The sequence below is a fragment of the Vombatus ursinus genome, unplaced genomic scaffold (assembly GCF_900497805.2).
Source record: "Vombatus ursinus unplaced genomic scaffold, bare-nosed wombat genome assembly UNPS02014248.1, whole genome shotgun sequence".
NCBI classification, from domain to species: domain Eukaryota; kingdom Metazoa; phylum Chordata; class Mammalia; order Diprotodontia; family Vombatidae; genus Vombatus; species Vombatus ursinus.
Genome location: NW_020954026.1, coordinates 455272 through 475833, shown reverse-complemented (window position 1 = coordinate 475833; position 20562 = coordinate 455272). Strand labels below are relative to the sequence as shown.

The 20562-nt window shown below is 46.2% G+C and overlaps 2 protein-coding genes across 3 annotated transcripts in view; one reads left to right on the top strand and one right to left on the bottom strand.

The window, feature by feature from the left end:
- The window catches only part of STX3 (syntaxin 3), a 57559-nt gene extending 49624 nt beyond the window's left edge, over nt 1-7935 (top strand). Inside the window, exon 11 of one of the 2 annotated variants that reach the window (XM_027860752.1) lies at nt 6604-7935. The gene's annotated coding sequence lies outside the window, so the exon portion shown is untranslated. Of the gene's footprint in view, nt 1-441; nt 2694-6603 lie in introns of those variants that run through there. The other variant, XM_027860751.1, reaches the window with a different exon arrangement.
- Nucleotides 7936-10277: 2342 nt separating this feature from the next.
- MRPL16 (mitochondrial ribosomal protein L16) lies at nt 10278-15673 on the bottom strand. Its single transcript, XM_027860747.1, has 4 exons — nt 15504-15673; nt 14111-14176; nt 12851-12999; nt 10278-11337 (listed from the first exon to the last, which is right to left on the bottom strand). The coding sequence occupies exons 1-4, from the start codon at nt 15556-15558 to the stop codon at nt 10852-10854; spliced, it is 756 nt and encodes a 251-aa protein (XP_027716548.1). The 5' UTR covers nt 15559-15673; the 3' UTR covers nt 10278-10851.
- Nucleotides 15674-20562: the final 4889 nt, after the last annotated feature.

Sequence of the window (20562 nt, the reverse complement as noted above, 5' to 3'; positions counted from 1 at the left end):
GCATCTGGGCTCCGCTGGTATCTGACATCTGGCATCTGAGCTCCATTACCATCTTCGATGTAGTAGTTTAGGGGAAGGGCATTTCCTCCCCCCGCTTCTCTCTCTCTCTCTCTCTCTCTCTTTCTTTCCCTCTCTCTCTCTCTATTTCTTTTTCTCCCCTCTGTTTCTGTCTCTCCCTCTACTTGCTCATGGACAAAGGTTAGGTGCCTAAACTAAACGATTTCCAATGTCCTTTCAGACTCTAAAGTCTGCCCTATGACCTCCAGTGCCCCCTGGGCAGCCTGCACTGGGGTCTGGCATGTGCCCAAAAAGGATTGTGAGCATCCTGGCCTCTGGAAATGGGGCCTTGTTGTTGCCTGCTCAATGACTCAGGTTTGTGAGTCGGACCTCTTTGCCTAGTTGTTCATTTATCTCCCCTTTGCTGTTCTTCCCTTTTTCCAGTAACTCCTCCTTGCCCCTCACCTCTTTGGCCTGCTGCTGAGTCCTGCTGATTCTCACCGACCACCTGTGCACTGACTGGCGCCTCCTTCCCTGCTTCTCCCAGAACCTGATTCTATCCCAGCTGGATCCCTGCACCTCTTCCTTTGGACTGGATGGGAGTTGCCTCTCAAAAGTCTCCAGAGAGTGAGCAGGACACGTGCCTTTGTTCCCTAGTTAACCCCATTGTGGGTCTGGTTTGCCATTTGCCCAGCCCAGGAGGGTATCCGGCCTGTCCTGATCCAACCCCAAATCTCTTTTTGAAAAGTGTCCCGCTAACCCATTCTCCAGCCCTGAAATGCCTCCTAGGCCTACTTGGCTAATCACCAAGCCTACTTTTTCGGAATTGCAACTTGGGAACTCCCTTCAGATGCCTCCCGGGATGCTGCTTTCTACCTCACGGAATACTCTTTTCTCAGGAACTACAATAATTTTCTTTATTGTCTATTTCTTTCACAAATGTTTAAGAAAACACAAAGTGGAAATCAGTCTCCCTCTGCCAACTTTGACAAGGAGCGGGCTCAAACCTGGGTCTCTACCATTGGCAGAGAGCTAACTCTCATCTTTGTAATGCTCCCTAGAGACTGGCATTAGAAAAGGAACTGAGATGACGGAGGATAGTAAGAATTGGGGTCTCTGAGAAGGCACAGTCTTTTTGAAACTCACCTTTTGGCTCTTTACCCTGTAAGGGAGCCAAGAGGCCAATGTTGACTTTTAATTCCTTGGTGGATATGTATATGTTCTTAAGTGTGGCTGTTTACTGAAGGAGGGACTGTGATGACATCATCCTCCAAAGTCACCATTTGCCAAGGCTGAGCCCATCCTTGGCTGTGTTTGGAAGTATATATCTTGGAAATCAACTGTTGTCTGGTGGAGAAGGTCATGCAGCTCTCTGTCTAGTGGCCAGGAAGAACTCAAATATATGAAAACTGGCTTATTGAGGAAGAGTGTGAGGCCTGATCCTTAGTAATATCACAACATAAAGGTGGGGTTCAGGGCTTCTTGTCACTTGTTTTCCCTCTGTCATTCCAGATGCTCAGAGGTAGTATCAATGATTTTCAGATTACTGTTCCAGAAGGAACTGGAGAGGATGTAGGGGTGTGTGTGGTAAGAATCTGGGTCTTTTGGAAGGTATATTCCTTTAAGACTCCTCAACAGTTGACCCTTAACCCTCTGGGGAGGGAAGTGGCCACTGTAGACTTTTAGTTCCTTAAATATATGAGTGTGAGTGTGAGTGTGTGTGTGTGTGTGTGTGTGTGTTTGTGTTTCGGTGTGAGTCGATCAGTCTAGAACCTGGGGAACAGAGGTTCTAGGTATAATTAGCTCTAGAATTAGCTTGAGTAACTTCTTCATGGGAGTAGATGAGGAAACAACCAGCTGTTTGTGCAGCTTTGAGAGAAACCCTGGTCAAAACATACTCTTCCTGAGGACCATTACATAGATGAAAACTCTAGGGTGAATCCCTAGTTTTGGATGTCATGATCTCAAGATCATTTCTAGTCCAATGGCTCACTTGCCCAGTGGGCACTTGTTCTTTTTTCTCCCTTGTGCACAGGTCCAGGTTGTGCTAAGGATCACTAGAAATGAAGGGCCACTCAGGGTGACTGAGGAGAGCCAGTCTCCCAGGGCTGTGTTGACAGAGCCACTCAGTTAGGAGTAGAGCTTTGACCAAATGGCATTTGCTGTTAAAACGCCTTCCTCTTACCAAAGAGGGTTTGGTCTCTCCCTCATCATGCCAAGGGGGGACTAATGGTATTGAACATCTTCTTTAGACCATTCAGAAGTAGGCACTAGTGTGCAGAAGTTCTCATGGAGCTGATAGTAGATTTATGCCAACATAAGCTGGTCGATTTCTCACCTGGTACATGAGGTTTGTCCCCAAATTCCTTGCTCCTTTTTACTCCAGGTACACACCACCCTTTGTTGACTTAAGCCTCTACCTTAATGGCTTCAAGGATGGATCAGGATCTCTAATCCAGGTCAGTGTCCAATAGTGCCTTTTGCCGGGTCTGTTCTAAACACTCTTCAATATGTAGACAGAGCCATGGAGGCTGTAGCTCTATTCTCACCCGAGGCTGTGATGTCTGGCATTGAACAGTGGACTGGCTCTGGAGCTCTGGAGCCAAGAAGGAACAAAACACGGCTTTGGTCTCATGTGTGAGACTGGGAATTGTATTGTGTGTCCAAAAGCAAAGGGTTTTTGGTCTGTTTTTTTTTTTTTTTAATGGAAACTTGATTATTTTATTGTTAATTTAAATAAATGAGTTTATATTGATTGTGAGAATGCCTTGTCTCTCCCTACCTTCCCCCATGGATGTCCAGGGATGGGAATTCCACTGTAATTAATGCTATTTTCAGGTTTTGCTCAAATTCTACATGAAAAACCAGATTGCTTGGGAAATGGGTTCTGGTACAAAGAGTCGGATGTGAAATTAAATTAACTACCTAGTTTAAGTCAGCAGCCAAAAATATGAGGTACCCTGCTAGGTTCTGGGGAATACAAAGATTAAATGACAGAGACACTGCCCTCCAAGAGCTTATGGTGTGGCTCCAGTGGGAATGGAAAAGGGAGTGGGGATGTGAGATATTTTGAAACTGGTCAACAGATTTTTAGCCTGAGTGACTAGGTTGATATGATTGTGTCAGAAATAGAGAATTTATGGGTGGAGGGAGATTTTTTTTGGCTGAGGTACAACATTTTGACAGTCTGTAAGCACATCCTAGTGGAGGTATCTAACAGGCAGTTGTTGAAATAGGACTGATGTTCTGGGGAGAAATTGAAGATAAAGACATTAGGGAGATAACTGCATACTGCTGATCATTACAGCCACGTGAATGAATGAAATGACTAAGGGACAGAGTATAGGGGACTGAAGATGGTTGTAACAAAGTAGTGGAGGAAAACTACCTTTAAGGGGTAGGAGGCAGTGTGGCGTAGTGGACAGTGTGATGGACTAAAGGGAGTCAGAGAGTCCTGGGTTAAAATCCAGCCTTGGACACTTATCTGCCATATGGCAATGGGTAAGTCAATTGAGCTCTTTAATTTTTATTTCTGTCATCTCGTAAGATGGCACGACCTCTGAGGTTGCTTCCAGCTTTAAGTATTTGATGTGAGGAGCATGAGGAAGCAGCAAAAAACAAAAACAAAACAAAAACCAGAGCAGTCACAGACGTAGGAAGAGAGCTATGAGGGAGGACAGTGTGATAAAAGCCAAGGGCATCGAGAAGAAGGGGGTATTCAGTTAGGTCAAGGGTTGTTGAAAGGTAAAAGAGAATCAGGCTAGAGAGGAAGGTTTGGTCATGAGTTTGGAGGTCACTGTTTCAATAGAGTGGAAAGAACAGAAAGCAGATTGTCAGGGGCTATGGAGTGAGTGGGTGATGAGAAAGTAGATTTGATGAATGTAGGCTGCTTTTAACTATGATGGTGAAGGGGAGGAAAGATAGATTGTAACTTGGGTGGGGAGGGGTGGTCAGAGAATCAAGAGTTAAAAATTTTTTATTTATATATACATATAGTATACATTATACATACATATAATACACGCATTATATATAGAATATATATTAACTTAGATAAATACACATGTCTATATGTGTATATATGTACATATATAGGTATGTATAGTTAAGGTAGGGGAGTCCTGTGCAAATTTGTAGGCCAAGGAGAAAGCACTGATACAAAGGGAGAGATTAAAAGTGTTGGAGAAAGTGGGAGGGTCTGGGATCAAGGGTCTGGATGGGAAAGTTATCTTTGACAGAAGGACTGCTTCCTTTTCTGACACTTGGCGAGTAGGGGAGAGGATGGGTTTATGAAAGGATATGAGCTTCTAAGGGCAGAGAAGGGAAGATTGTGCAACTCATTACAGACGGCCTTGACCTCACTAAAGTGGGAGTAAGGTCATCTGCTCAGGATGAGGAGAGATGCTAGGCTGTTAAGCCCTTGAGGGAAAGTCTTGGGACTTCAGTTGTGAGGAATATGAGCAAATTAAGAGAGAAAAGGAATCTGAGGTTGGAATGAGGGCTTCCCAGTTTACAGGAGCGCACTCATTACCAGTTAGCAAATTGGATGTGCTTCCTCCAACAGTATTGTCATGGGAAATAGAAAAAGAAGAAGCAGCTGGTGGTGGTTAGCCAGAGAACAGGTCTAGAATGGCGGAAAGGCAGTGGGTCAGTCACTGAAAAAAGTCCTCCACTGGAGGGTGGGATTCACAGGGAGACCTCATGATCTCAGATTTTGAGATCAGAATCACCAGTTTAATTTTCTATGCAATCCTTCAGGGGTGATGATCACTCATTCTAGAGAGTGAGGCGTGTCTGTGAGGGAATGAAGATGGAGATGTACTGTTAATGATATCTGGGGCTGAGGCATGGCAGATGTGTGGGTGTTTGCCCCGGGCTGCAAGCCAAGGTATAAATTTCTAGGTAGCTGGGTCTGCATCCTCTGGTTGCCAGTGACCAACATCTAATGTTGGGAGGCAGCTGGTGGGGGTGGGGGAAGCGCACTGGATTTGGAGTTGGAAGATCTGGGTTTAAAACTTTTGGGTCCTATCTCCAGGAGCCATCTGTAAAAGGAGGGAGCTAGACAATCTCTGAGGTTCTTTCTGACTCTAAGTCTTGTGATCTTGAAAGGATTCTGGTTTCTCCAGACAGGAACAAATTAAGTAGTGGACAGAATGCTGGACAGGAAGACCTGGCTTCAAATCTTGCCCCAGACATTTAGTATTTGTATGATCTTGGCAAAGTCTTGAGCTTAGTTTCCTCCATCTGTAAAGGAGGAAGTTGAACTAGATGCCTCTGAATTGTAAATTGAAGATCGTATAGAATAGGATTCATCTTGGGTTTTCCATGCTTGGAGTAATTTGCTCAGTGGCAGCACTTTGGATTCCAAAAGCCAGCTCCATGTTTGTTCTCTCCTTCCCATTGTCTCTCCTTCATCTTCATCCTCCACAAGCATAGTTGCTCTAGGAACCCCAGGTCCCACAGACCTCTCCTTGTACAATGGTATTGTTTGCTTCTATGCTTTCTCTTTCCTTCTCCCGGATGAGCAGAAGAAGATTATGATCATGATTTGCTGCATTATCCTGGCCATCATCTTGGCCTCCACCATTGGGGGCATCTTTGCCTGAAAGCCCACTTTGACCTTGACCACCTGCCTCAGGTGAGTCCTCTGGGAAGAGAGTGGAGAAGCAGCTTCCCTTTCTGTGACTGAACAAGCTGGACTTTGTTTGGCTGGACAGTCCAGCTGCAGGGTCACCATTATGTGAGACATGGAATGCAGGCTGTCTGGGCATGGAACCTGATTCCTGGATCCTTGGATATCCCCATAACTTTGGATATTCATAGAAGGATGCCTTGACGTGGGTGGGGTGATGTTATGAGGGGATTATCAAGCAATCAGCCAGCACTTATTCAGTGCTTACTAAGTCAGAAAACATTCTAGGTACGGAGAATACTAAGACAAAAATGAAATTCCCTGCCCCCTGGGAACTTACAATTGATTGTCAGAGAAATCTTTCAAATGGGAAAAAAGGGAGGACTGGAGAGGATGAAAGAGTAATGCAGTCTGAGTTGAGTTGTGGGGGCTGGTGGAGACAGATGCCAGGTGGACATGTGGTGCATCGAAAAGGGCATCACTGAGATCAGCCTTGAGTTTCAATGTCCAGGCCTACTATCTATGTACCCTCAGCAAATCATCTCTGGGCCTTCTTCCCACTTGGAAAATGCTTGTTTCACTCAATAAGCACTAGGTAAGCAGGTGGGGTGGGGGTGGGGGGACAAAAGTGAAAGCAATTCCTGTCCTCAAGCTGCTTACTTTCTCCTGAGGGGAAACATTCAAACCTGGCAGGGGAGGGTAGTATTTACTTCCTCATCAAAAAGGAAAGGCAAGAGGAGAGGTGGTCAACTCTGGGAAGTACTTTGAACTCTTAGGAAGAAAGACCTGAGGTAGACCCAAGATGGCATTTTAATTTTTGCCAGAAAAAGATTCTCATTGACGGACATTTCATAGGATTGAGAACAAAGTGTTATTAAATCAATCCTACACAATGGGGAGTTAATAATATTGGCTGACATTGCTTTTGTGTTTTGTGATCTTTCCCACCATCTTTGCTACTTTCTTTTTTCTAGATGGATCCTGGATTAACATTTCAGTTCCTCTTTTCAACCTGGCGGTGCCACGCCTCCATTGCAGATTTCTTGGCTACTTCACCTCTCCTTTGAGAAGTCCCAGTTGTCGGCACTGGACAACCACCAGCCCGATGCCTACCTTTTCATTTTATATCCTCTTAGAAGCATGGAGGGCCAGGGTTCAGAAACCCATGGGACTCCACATGGGGAACTGGTGGGCAGGGGGGTTGAGGGAAAAGTGAATCAAGTTGGTTGAAGAATAGGAGTTAATAGTGTAAATGATTAGTGGGAGGGATAGGCAGTTAGGCTCAAAAAGAAAGGGCATCAGACAGGAATCTGGATAGCTATATGGGCTATACACCTTTTACAATTTGGGTCAAATGCAGGCCTTCACAACAGCTCCAACTTCCAGAGGACCTTGATACCATGGAAAGAGTTGCTACTGGTGACCTTGGGCAAATTGCTACTTTCTTGGAGCTCAGCTTACTCATTTATAAAATGAAGTCCTCTGAGGCCCCTTCCAGCTCTTGATCTATGTATGATCAATCTTGGTTAATTCTGTTTAGGGTAATTATTAACCTCCTCTCACTATCTTCTACCTCTTTCCCAGGGCCCACTTGTTCCAGTTAATAATGTGAGTTGAATAGAAGAAATTCTTTACAAAGTGGTATTTGCAGCCCACTCTATTTTCGGATTAGCGAAGTATGCCCCCGAGCCAATCTAGAAGATGAAGAAACTGAGTTTCAATCTTTCATGTTGTTGAGGCAGTGTTAGGGTGATGGCTTTACTATTTAGTTAACTGGGAATATGGTGTTCCTTAGTATCAAAAAGCACGTCACCGAACCAAACCCACATCTGAAGGGGGGTGCACCCTTTTCCTAAGGGTGATGGATTTACACTAATCTACAATGACATCTTGCTGGATAGTGTGGTGATTGGATAGAATGAAAGCTTGGAAGTCAGAAACAAGTAGGTTTGAATCCTGTCAGAAACTTACTAGTGTGTGATCTTGGGCAAGTTATGACCTTTCTGGATCTGTTTCCTCATTTGTAAAATGGGGGGACAGCAAATTGGACTAGATTCGCCTCTGATGTCTCCTCCAGCTATGACCTTATGAAACTGTGATCTATAATCCTACGGCACCCCCTTGTGACTAATAGCCCTTTTAGAAAATGGTTGGTTACTGGTGGGGTAGGGCTTTTTAGTACATGGGCAGCTAAGTGGCCAAATGCCTGGGCCTGGAGCCCGGACAGCTTGGCTTCCTGAGTTCAAATCTGGCTTCAGACGCTAGCTGTGTCACCCTGGGCAAGTCACATAACTGTTTGCCTCAGTTTCCTCATCTGTAAAATGAGCTAGAGAAGGAAATGGTTAACCACTCCAGTATCTGCCAAGAAAATCCTAAATGGGGTCATGAGGAGTTGGATAAGACTGAATGGCAGGACCTTAGTAAAGAAAACACCAAATTTCAGTAAGTACAGAACACAGCAAAATAAACCAGCTTATACTGAGATTGAACTCATACCTCGGGTTTTGTTGGCAACATGGTCGAGAATGCCAGCTACAGACTACTGAGAGAATGGGATTGTAGACCTGAGGCAAAATATCCAATCCAAACACCTTATTTTCGGATGAGGAAATTGAGGCTGGGTGGTGAAGTAACTTGTCCTGGGTCACACAGCCTCTAAGGGCCTATTTTAGTTTGTAAACATTTGGGTTTTGGATATTCAAAATAATGAGTCAATTTGCCTTTTGAGTCCCAAAAAGCTTATTGAGAAAGATTACATTCATCCTCTCTCTCTTCAAGTGCTGATTCAATTAGTTTCATAGATTCAGAGCTGTAGGGGATCTTAGCGACCACCCAGTTTCTTAAGCAGCAGAGGCAGGATTTCTGGCCAGGTCCTGACTCCAAAGCCAGGCACTGTTCTTGGCCCATTACTTGGCTCCATCTAATTAGGACCCAGTTGTTAGGTGATGGACAGATGAAGATGCTGGTTCTTCACTTCTCCCTACAACTTGTGTTTCAACCATTTCCCTGTTGGCAACAAAACTTGACCTTGCTGACCAGCAATTTGGTGTGTGGTGATAGAAAGCATTTGGTTCCCACTTCTGTCCCCAGATCCTCCAGAATAGAGCCGAGGCTTCAAGCTTATTGTGATTCACTGAAATGTGACTGTTTATATTATGAAAGGATACAATGCAGGATACTTTAAGGAGCTGCCCTTGTGCGTTTTTGTAAAAAGGTCATCTGCTGTTCTAGGAACAGAACTTGTACACAACTTAAGTGTATCTGAGGCTTAAGTGAGCTAATTGGGTGGTGGGGACAGCGTACTGGACTTGGCCTCAGGGAGATCTGGGTTCAAATCCTGTCAAACAGTGGATGTGCAACCATGAGAAATCATTTAACAACCTATTTCCTCATTTGTAAAACAAGGGGGTAGACTAAATGCTCTCTAAGGTCCTAAACTTTCCTCTACTGTGGCATCCACTTTGAAGTTTTCAGAATCTGAAAGTTGGGCACTTAAATTCAGATTTGTGCCATCTACATTGAACGTGCTGTTCTTTCCTCCTGCTTACATTTAGAAGAGAGGGGAGTGGTTCTGCATGTAATTCTACTGATTCTGAACTCCTTTAGCTCCGGGAGAGGGGGAAGGTAAAGAGAGTGTTCACTCAGCCCCTGAATCACAGGGTGGTGGTGGTGGTGGGGTGCTACAGGCAGAAAGGCAGGAGTTGCCAGTGATACCACATAGAATTGCAGGCTTTGAGTCACAAACATTGTGACTATGTTTGCACTGTGCTAAGTGATGGAAGATGGGAGAATTAGAAATGGTTGTATATGACTACAGAGTGTCCACAAAGAGCTTAGAGTCTAAGAGGGTAGCTTAGAGTATTACAAAAAGGAGCTGATACCAGGGTTAGATACAGTCACACAAATGTTTAACCCTGCTATCAGCTCTTTGAAGATTTTCAGTGCTCCTGGCTTTTCTGTTCTGTCTCACTGAGATCAAGTCTAGGACTAGTGGGCAATGTGGCCTGGATAGAGGAAGTCTAGATCCTGATTACAATTTCTCTGTTGCTGTATTAAAAATACAGTTGTCAAGTGAGTATGTGAATTTAACAAATAAAGTCACATTGAGTGAAGACAGCTGTGTCCAAGGCTTGTATATGGGGACAGGAGAAGTGGATATTCCATGAATCTGAAGACCAATGAAAGGCATGGGGAAGGGTGGGGTAAAGGTGAAGGGTGGGTTTGTGTTTTGTTCCTCTTAACATTTTCTCTCCTGATGACTTACACCTTTACCTTTGCTTTACCACTCCCTCTCTGAGTCACTGATGTACAGAGGCAGAGGGTGCCAGAGCGGACAGAGGGCTGGCCTTTGCGTCAGGAAGAGCCAGGTTTCAATCCTGCCTCTGACACGCTAGCTGGGCAACCGTGAGGCTGGTGACTTTGCAAAGCCCTCCTTCACTTAAATCCAATTCACCTGCACGTCATGGCATCACCTGCCTGATGTCATGGTCCTCTTAAAAAAAAAAAAGTACAAACAACAGCTGGACAACCATGGGAAGGTCAGAGACTGTCTTCTTTGCATCCCCAGTGCTTAGCAGAGTCTCTGGCACAAGGGAGGTGCTTAATAAATGTTTACTGACTCAGTGTCAACCTCTGTGTCCCAGACAACTTTTTATGACTATAAATTACAGAAAATTTATTAAGCTGCATCAGTGGAAGGGAATTTCCACACTGGAAGTCCCCCCCACACCGATGATCTCACAGGATAAGGAAAACAGGGCAGAGGTTCTTGACCTGGGGCCTGTGAATTCCAAAATGGTCCAAGACTTACAAAAACAGATCTAAAGACTCCTGGGATAAGGATTCCTTTTTGGTGAAGAAACTCCCATTACCAGTGCAGGTCAGCATGTCTTCTAGCTGCCAAGAGCATGCAGCAGTTTAATGTCTTGCCTGGAGTCACAAAGTTAGTGTGTATTAGGGGGAAGAACTAAATCCAGGTCTCCCTGGCTCTGAGGCAAGGACAAAAAGAAGTCATTTAGGTGTTTCTAGAGTCCTTTAAAGGGGCCAAGACTTCTGCAGAACCAACTATTTAACGCTCCGTGATGCACACTATGGTTCTTCTCATCCCAGTGCTTTGCAGAGATCCTCAGTCATCTGGGGGTGCTGAGAAGTTTCTAGGGAGAAGCTGCAGGCAAGAGGTGGGGCCGCTTCTCTCAAAACTTGCTCTCTTCCCCTCGCTGTCACTAGACACGCTCAGGCAGGAAGAACTTGCCCCAGTAGCGCCCCTTCTGGGTCAGGTCATAGGGGCTCACCACCTTCCTTAGTCCCAGCATGTTGGCAGTGACAATGCGCTCAAAGGTCCAGGGGTTCTGGTTGTTGAGCTCTCTCTCCCTCTGCTCCTTGCGCATCTTTTCCAGAGACTCTCGGCTCACGGCCTTGGCTGGGAAGGGCAGCTTGTGTGCCACCTGCTTGAGGAAGGGTTCTACCTCGCCAAACTCACAGCGGCCACCCACCTCCACAATAAGGCGACCGGCCTTGACTGCTGTCACGTAGTGGTCAATGGCACCTTTACCACCCCCCATACGCTGGCCCATGCCCTTGCGGGTGATGGGCTTGTAAGGGCCAGGGACACGCCAGATGGCAAACATGTTCTTGGTGTCTAAGGCACGGTTGATTGTCAAGCGCATCATTTCAAAATGGCCCCAGCGGAGATAACCGCCACCTAGTGCCTGAAAAAGAGTCAGGAGTTAGAAAAACAATCAGCATACTTTAAGCACCTAGTATGAGGCAGGCACTATGTTGTGTTACGGATTCAAAGGCAAAATTGATAATCTCTGACCTCAAGCAGCTTACATTCTACTGGGAACATGCAACATGTACAGAAAAAAATACAAAGGAATTTCAGGAGGGGGCACTAACAGCTGGGGGAATTGGGAAAGGTCTCTCCTAAGGGGACAGTGAAAGGATATAGGTTTCCAAAAGGCAAAGGAGGGAGAGCATTCCAGGAAAATGGGACAGTTTATGCAAAGTCATAGAGACAAGGGAGGTGTGGGGGTAACAGCAAATAAGCTTGTTTGGCTTCGATAGAAAGTTCATGGGAGTGTGGAGACAGCAGGAAGTTACACTAGAATTAGGCTGGAGCAAGAGTGTGAAAGGCTTTCAACAAGAAACACCCCCATGACAACTTTGCCCCAGATGCTACTGGGGGGGCAAAGAGGCAAAAGCAACCAACATTTCATTACAGTGGAGTTGATTCCCTTACTCCTCTCATCTGTTCCTGCTCTGGGGTTTGTCTCCTCCTCACTTGTTTTTCTACTAGAAGATGTACAGGCAATGAGAAGAACTTATATTCAAAACCAAAAATATCTGTTAAGCACCTACTCTGGGTGAGGCATGATGCCGACCCAGCTAAGTGGAAGCAACTCTGGTCCAAATTATGCAAGAGGACAGTGTTGAGATAAAGTATTTGTGTGCACAGTAGAAGGTGAGATATGGAAGTGAGCTCCTTATGAAAAGGAAGGGAATAAGCATAAAGTGCCTACTACGTGCCGGACACAGTGTTATCTCATTTGATCCTCACAAACCCTGGGAGATAGGTGCTATTATAATCTTCATTTTTTACAGCTGAGGAATTGGGGCAGAGATTAAGTTACTTGTCCAGAGCTAGAATGTGTCTGAGGATAGATATGAATTGTCTACCACCCAGGACTCAACTGATAAAACCCTGAACAGATACCCATGTGCTACAAATGGTGGGAATTTTGGGCACTGAAAATATGTGCATTTGGAAAAAGTCATATTAAAAAGCATTTTTCATTGTAGCTCCCTCTGTAAGCCACCACACGTGGCCGCCTACTTAGCACATCCTTCACTCTGGTAGAACAACCACCCACCAGCACTTATTAAGTACGTACTAAGTGCCAGGCACGGGGATACCAAAGGCAAAAACAGTCCCTGCCCTGGACTAGATTCACATTTTAATTTGTATGTTTGACAATGGAGAGGGGAGTGTGGTGGTAATCTCAAAAGGATGGCACAAGCATTAAGAGAGATCAGGGAAGGTTTCTTGCAGAGGGTGGGATCTGAGCTGAGATGAGAATGAATCAGGAGGCACACAGGAGAGGGGAGCGTTGTGTTCTAGCAGAGGAAATTGGAATTAGCTCAGCCGAGGCTCATGACCTGACCTATCAACACCACTCTGGGCCCCTATTTCCCCAGCTGCTGATTTCTTGGCTCACTCACCAGGATACCAAAATTACCCTCGGTGAAGTCGGTGGCTTCAGTGGACGGCCCTCGGATGTCACTCAAGTTCTTAGGCTCCCGCCTCACCTTTGGCACAAGTGGCATCCGATCGACAAACTTGAGTTTGGGCTTATCGGGAATAGAAACGCCTGAGGAAAAGAGCAGTTAGCAGAGGGTGGGCCTACAAGTCATTAAGGAGCACAGACCTCCAGGCATAAAGCTTCATTGAGGGAGGTTATAAGTCAGTAGCTATAAAAAGGAAGGAAAAGTCTCTTCCTATGTGCTCAGAATCCTCCAATGCTTCATTTCAGCACTGAGAAGACTTGGGGATCTTGAAGGTTATGTCCACACAGCTTAAATGAGAGGAGGTCCTACTCAAGCTAGAAAGGCCTTGAGTATGGGTGAGGCTCACCACAATTTTTTGGCCATGGCAAACATCTTTTATAAAGTGGGCAGAGACTGCCACCTGGATTGGAGGAGGCAGTGGCCATACTGGTGAAATTGTAGACCCTAACGTATGCATGTTGGCTAAGGCATTAAAAAATAGATTTTCATTAGTATCTCTTGTTTTCACGTTGCCTCCTCTAGAGACCAATCCCTTATAACAAAGAATTACACAATATTCTGCACCTGTGGATCACTGCCTCTTAAAAAGGAGCAGAGGAGGAGTATTCTCATATCTCTTCCTTGGGTCTATGGCAGCCACTAGACCAGTGTGGGCAGGATGTTGTGCAGGCCTGCCCTAAGGGAACTTTGCATAGTCAGTTTTGCTGAGGGATTTGCATTTTTGAAGGCTGCCCAAAATCCTTTGGCGGATTGCAAGCCGATCATGCCACAGTTGGTGATGTTGCGCAGGCCTGCACTAAACCCATCAAACTATAATCCGAGCGTGGCAGCCATATTTGGACTTTGTAAAATGGCCGGGCCTAAAAATGGCCAGGACAATGTAAGCTTCTCAAAGGCAAGAATCTTTGCGTGTGCTTTGTTTCTGTACGCTCAGTGCTCAGCACAGCACAGCGCCAAACCCAGAGGAATTGCTTAATAAATGCTTGATGGATTGGACTTTGTTGCTCCATCTAAGAAGCGAGAGTCCAACCATGCGCCCAGCACAACTAGGGGCTATGTTTTGGGGATATATAGTATATGACTGTCTCTGCCATTACGGGTTCTCCCCACCCTCCAAACAACAGCACTTACTGGTGAGCCTAGTACCAGCTGGGGAAATAAGACTGAGATTAACTAGAGATTAAGATCTCTCACCTTCATAGGTTGGTACTGGGAGGAAAGTCTTCATGCCAACACTGAGGGGTTGGGCAGCCCCAGGACCTGAAAAGCCAAACCATTGGACAATGGACTGAGAAATGACAGGGAGAAACACACACGATGACCAGAATTTGGGAGCCTGGATGGTGCTAGCTCAAAACCCTGGGGAGAAGGGGCAATCTCTGGGCCTGGAGCATAGACGCTGACCCTTCCTGCCACCTGCCTCACAGATGATCCTTCGTCTACAAGCACGGTATCATGACCATTGGCTGGAGGAGTGGGAATGTTCCGCTGAGGGAAAGGAATTCACCGATGTTGCAGAATTGAATGTGATCTCTCTTTGAATATGCCATGTTGAAGGAAAAGCAGACTTGGCTTTATGGATGAAACTGAGACTAATGTCCTAGAAGTCACCATCTTTTTATTTGAGGCTTAAACACTTCCAATGACAAGAAGCTCACTACTTCACAGGGCAGTGTTCTTAGGCCGAGGTCTGTGAATGTGTTTTTAAAAATTCACTACCGGTGTTTCAATATAACTGGTTTCCTCTGTAACCCAATGCATTTCACTTTATACACTCACAAACATGATTCTGAGAAGAGGTCCACAGGCTTCCACTAACTGCCAAAGGAATCCAGGACACAGAAAAGGCTAGGAACCTTCCATGTGGGGTGTCCCCTTCCCCATTCTTCTTCTCTAGCATCCTAGAAGGGAGCTACAACGACCTTAGAAACCAAGCACAGCTTCAACTCCCACTCCCCAAACGAAACCAACGGTGAGAGCTGCCTCAGTTTCCTCACCTGCCAGGTGCTGATGGGAGCCCTGGGGCTATTTCCCACCCGGGGGCTGCTTTGTGAGCCCCTCGAAGGCTCAGGGCGCACAGTTTAACTCTGGTACAAGTGCCACGTCTCCGTCTTGGAATGGAAGCTCCCTGAGGCCAGAAACTATCTCGCCAGGCCTTGGTAAACAGTAAGCACTTAAAAATGCTTGTTCACTCATTCACACGCGGCTACTGTTATTGTCTAGCCCAGCCCTTCCCCCCACGAACTGAATTCACAGATGGCAGATGCCCGAGGAGGTGGGGAGTTGCCCAAGGTCAGGTTATCCCAATCATGGCTGACCCCAACTCTCGGGGGCGGGCGGTCGCGGGCGCTGTCGGCCCCATTTCACAGACGGGACAGAGAGTCTAAACGCCTTGCCCAGGGTGACGCAGCTCGGGAGCATCGGAAGCGGGATTCGAACTCCCGGCCCTACACACTCACAGGCAGAACTCGGCGCTCGGCGCTCAGCAGAGCTGGGATGGGGGAGGAGGGGCCGCGGAGGGATGTGGGGGAGGGGAGCGGACGCGGCAGGCCTAAGCGGGTCTGAGAAGCCGGGGAGGACGCCTGACCTGAAGGGAGCACGCTCAGGACCGGAGTGCCGGCGCGCGCCACCAGCCTCCACATGGTTGCGGGCCGGGGTCCGCCGGGGTCACCGAAGACAAGAAAAAACGTGCGGCGAGAGCCGGGAAGAGACCGCCGGACGTCAGCCGCTTCTCAGGGCGCCGCCATGACAGACCGGAATTACGTCATCGCCCCGCCCCTTTCAGTTTCTTTTGCTCCAATTGGAGCTCGCTTCCCGGGGTCGAGGGAACACATCGCGTCTGATTGGTGGACCGGGCGGAAGGGGCGGGAACCTGGGCCGTCCTGCGTAGAGTCTCGGCAGTTGAGCTTTTCCGGGCGTCTGCGCAGTTGGCCTTAGCTGAACGCTCTGGGCGTCTGTTCCGTCATTCCGGCCTGGGGCTGCCCGGCGGTGTCTGGGCCTGGCGGCCTCAGACCTCCGGCCCCCCTGACGGTTTTTTCTCGCTCCTCTCCTCTCAGCCTTGCCGGATTCCGAGCCCTCGGGCCTCAGAATTGCTCCCCCTCGCCTTATTTCCTGACCATTAGTGACTTTGGGCCGGTCACTGCCCACCTCCGGGCCTCAGGTTCCTATTCTGCAAAGGGGCGAGGCTGACTGACCAATGAGCGCTCCTTTAAGTTTGGAGCGAGAGGATCTGAATTAAAGTCCCTTTCTTCCATGTACTACTTTGGTGACTTTGGGCGAGTCACTTAACCTTTTTGGTCCTCAGTTTCCTTATCTGTAAAATGGGGGTGGGGCAGGTGGCCATGACTGCCAAGGACCCCTCGGGCTGTAGGTCTGTGACCCAGGGAGTCAAGGAAAAAGGCTTTTCCCTGTTCCCGTCCTCCATCCGCCCCTTTTCCTTGAACAGCTCCCGTCCCTTCCTCACGCTGTGCTGTCATTGAATGGAGTCTAGGAGCCTGATCCCGTGCGTAATAAGGAATAGGACTAAAATTCCTATTCAGCCCAGGTCTTTTGACTCTACGTCGTTAGACAGACAGTAGGACTGGACCTTTGGCTCAGGGGTCCTGCCGAACTGGAAAGCCTTCAGGAACAGTCCACGCCTATTGTCTTATGACTAGGCTAGTTAAAGTTTGGAGAAGCTTCTCACCGACTGCTCTGTCAGGAACCAGCTACGAAGTTATAGAGGGGTTGTGATCGGCATTCGTGAAGGACGTGCCCACACTGACGAGTTAAAGATCCTTAAAGTACTTTTCTGCTTACGTCCTCCAGTGCCTCGTCATAGCCTGGAGGGTACTGACTCCGAATGCTGTGCTGTGCAAGGCTCTGACATGCTGCAGAGGCTTTGAGATAGGTCTAAACAGATCAGAAAGGTTAGGCTACTCGCCCAAGATCACCCCAAAAGTGGTGAGCCAGCGCTACAACCTGGGGCTCCTGGCTCCCGTTCCACGCCCTTTTTCATTACTCATTCCCTCAGAAGCAAAGAATAAGAAGTTCAACTGCTGAAATGGAGGTTTGCGTGATTACGGTTTTCAGCTGTCTGTGAAATAAAAGTTAATCATTCTGGATTGTTTCCTTTATAGCTTGTTTGTGAATATTTGGTGGTGTTTCCTCCATTAGATTGTGAGTGACTTGAGATCAGGGACTTTTTTACCTTTGTGTCCTCAGTGCTTAGCATAGTGCCTGGCACGTAGTAGGCACTTAATAAATGGTTATTGAGTAGTCTGGACTCTGGTAATAGATTTGTGTGGGATAGATGTGATCAGAAGAGAGCAAATTATATTTACCTCCTATGTAGAGTGGTAGTGTCTCAAAAATAGTCCACTAAAAGGTACATGGGAATCCTTGCAGGTGCATATTGACTTAGAAAACCACATATTAACATTATCTATTATTGTATTTTCATCCATTTTGTTAAATATTTTCCAATTACATTTTAATCTCGTTTAGGTTGGACCTTGGCTGATGTAGAGTAATGGACAAATGAGATTTACCATAGGAGTAGTGGATTTAGGATTTTAGATTTGGAAGGTACCTCAGAGCTTATTCAAGCGATGCTAGAATGGGATTGACTGTTGCTGGTTGAGGGTGAACATTTTTCTACAATAAATATCTTTTGACCTGATACTTCTTTATCTGCATGTCTTGCTACGGCTTAGAATAAATCTTCCAATTTATTGAGTCAGCCCCAAAGTGAGGGGACTTTGGTTTGGATTTAATTCACATCTTGCAGAAATCTTAGAGTTAATGACACCAATGTCCCCACATAAGGAAATACTAGTCAGCTGGCTGCCAGCTCCCTTCACCATTATCAACCCTCTTACCTTCCCTGTTGGGGCAGGTATGCTATCTAGCATGCCACCTAGCAGGTGGTGTGGTAGATAGCATACCTGCCCTGGAGCCAGGAAGATCTCAATTCAAATCCAATTTCAGCTAATTATTAGCTGTGTAACGCTGGGCGAGTCACTTAACCTCTGTCTTCCTTGGAGGCAGCTCGGTGGCACAGTAGATAGATCACGGCCTGGAGTCTGGAAGACGAGTTCAAATTTGGCCTCAGACACTAGCTATGTGACTCGGGACAAGTCACTTCACTCATCTGTAAAATGAACTAGAGAAGGAAATGACAAACCACTCCAGTACCTTTGCCAAGAAAGGCCCAAATGGGGTCACGAAGTGTCCTACACAATTGAACAACAACCTTCCCTATTACTGTAGAGGGCAACACCATCTCCCTGGTCCCTTTGGCTCATAGCTTAGGAGTCATCCTAGATTCTTCACTCCCCGCCCCCCAATCAAAGGCTATTGCAACATCTCTCAAATATGCCCCCTTCTTTCCTGTGATACTGCCACCACATTGGTGCAAGCCCTCATCACTTCACACCTGGATTATTGCAATAGCCTACTGGGTGGTCTGCCTGCCTAGTCTCTCCTCACTCCCATTCACCCTCCATTTAGCCACTAGAGTGATTTTCCTAAAGTGCAAGTCAGACCAAGTCACTCCCCACCCCCACCCCCCCAACACTCAATAAACTCCAATGGCTCCATTTCCTGAAGGATCAAATAAAAATGCTGTTTGGCATCCAAAGTCCTTCATAAGCTGCTCCGTCCCTTTCTATTCTTACACCTTACTGCTCACCAAGTACTCTGATCCAATGATTCCAGCCTCCTGGTTGTTCCATGAACAAGCCACTCCATCCCTCAGCTCCGGGGAATTCTCAGTGGCGATCCCCATCCCTGGAACATTCTCCCTCTGCTCAAACTACTGAACCCTCTGACTTTCTTTAAGTTCCAATAACATTTCACTGTCTACAGGAAACCTTCCCTAACCCTTCTTAATTCCAGTTCCTTCTCTCTTAGTTATTTCCTATTTATCCTGTATATAACTTGCCTTGTATATGTATTTTTTTTGCCTGTTATCTCCCCCATTAGATTGTAAGCTCCTTGAAGGCAGGGACTGTCTTTTGCCTCTTTTTGTCTCCCCAGTACTTAGCACAATGATCGGCACACAGTAGGCACTTAATAAATGTTTATCAGTTGATTCACTACCACTTTTTTGCCTCTGGAATGTAGATCTTTTCTCCACACTTATTTTTGGGGTACTGTTTAGAGGAAGTCATTACAATAGCATGCTCTCAGGTCGGCCTTTGAAGATAGAGTTATCTGCAAGATAACTGCACGGATGCAGACAATTTAAGAAGCTGTTTACAAGCAAGGCAGCCATAACCCCAAGGACCCTGATACAAAATCCAGTTGTGAGAAGGATTGCCCTTGGCCTAAGTGCTTCACCTCCCCTCCCCCCTCCCCATTTAGCCATGTTTTAGTACCAGATCTTTTTAACCAACTTTAAAGTTTATTTTCTCTCTGTCAGACCAAGCTGAGCTTACTCTTAATTGGTTGCTTGGAATGAGTGAGTGAAAAAGCATTTGTTACATGCTTACAATTATGGAAGAAAATTCTGTAATCTTGAGTTTTAGCTGTAAGTCTACGGAAACAATTTGAATTTAAGCATTTCTGCTTAGAGAATCAAAGATGGACAGAACTATCCCATGACTCCAAAAATCTCTCCGAAGCCTTTTTTTGAGTTACAGTGGTATTTTCAAAACAACAGATAATTCCACCATGAGATGAAACATAGTTATAGTGCTCAGGGTAACGTTGAGGACACATTTGCTTCATTAAGCAGTAATAGTCAATTAACTTTTGGTGTGACACACCTTTGGAAAATAATATTTCCAAAAGCCAATCCCTCGTTGACCATTCCCTTTAAGGATTTTCCTTTCTAGTTGGTTAAATGTGAATTCAAGAGACATTTTTATTGTTATTCAGTCATTTTACAGTTGTGCCCAACTCTCCGTGACCCCTATTTGGGATTTTCTTGGCAAAGATCCTGGAGTGGTTTGCCATTTCCTTCTCTAGCTCATTTTCCAGATAAAGAAACTGAGGCAAACGAGGTTAAGTGACTTGCCCAGGGTCATTCAGCTAGTAAGTATCTGAGGCCATATTTGCACTCAATGAAGATGAGTCTTCCAGACTCCAGGCCTGGTACGCTATCCACTGTGCCATCTAGCTGCCCCACATTTCTATTAACTGAAGTAATTGTTGCTGTTGTTTAGTTGTTTTTCAGCCGTGTACTATCCTTCATGACTCCTTTTGGATTTTCTTGGCTGGGTTTTCTTGGCAAAGATGCTGGAGTGGTTTAGCATTTCCTTTTCCAGCTCGTTTTACAGATGAGGAAACTGAAGCAAACAGTTAAGTGACTTGCCCAGGGTCACACAGCTAGGTCAGTGAGGCCGGATTTCAACTCAAGAAGAGAAGTCTTCCTGACTCTAGGCCCTGCACTCTTATCTACTCCACCATCTAGCTGCCCCTGAAGTAACTTAGACCTCTATTTTCTGTGACTCTCATTATCTTAATCCGGTCAAGGTGAACCAATCTAGGAGTTTTTGCCTTTGTCCAGTCACCATCCCAATCACTTCAGGGAGGAGCTGCTCCTTGGCTGATCTAGAGAGAGGAAAATAGGGCTTTGTTTCTAAATGCATAGTTAGAGAAAGACTCATAGGGCTTCTCTTTTAGATTAGTCCGAAGTTTTAAGACTGGGATAATTGCAATAT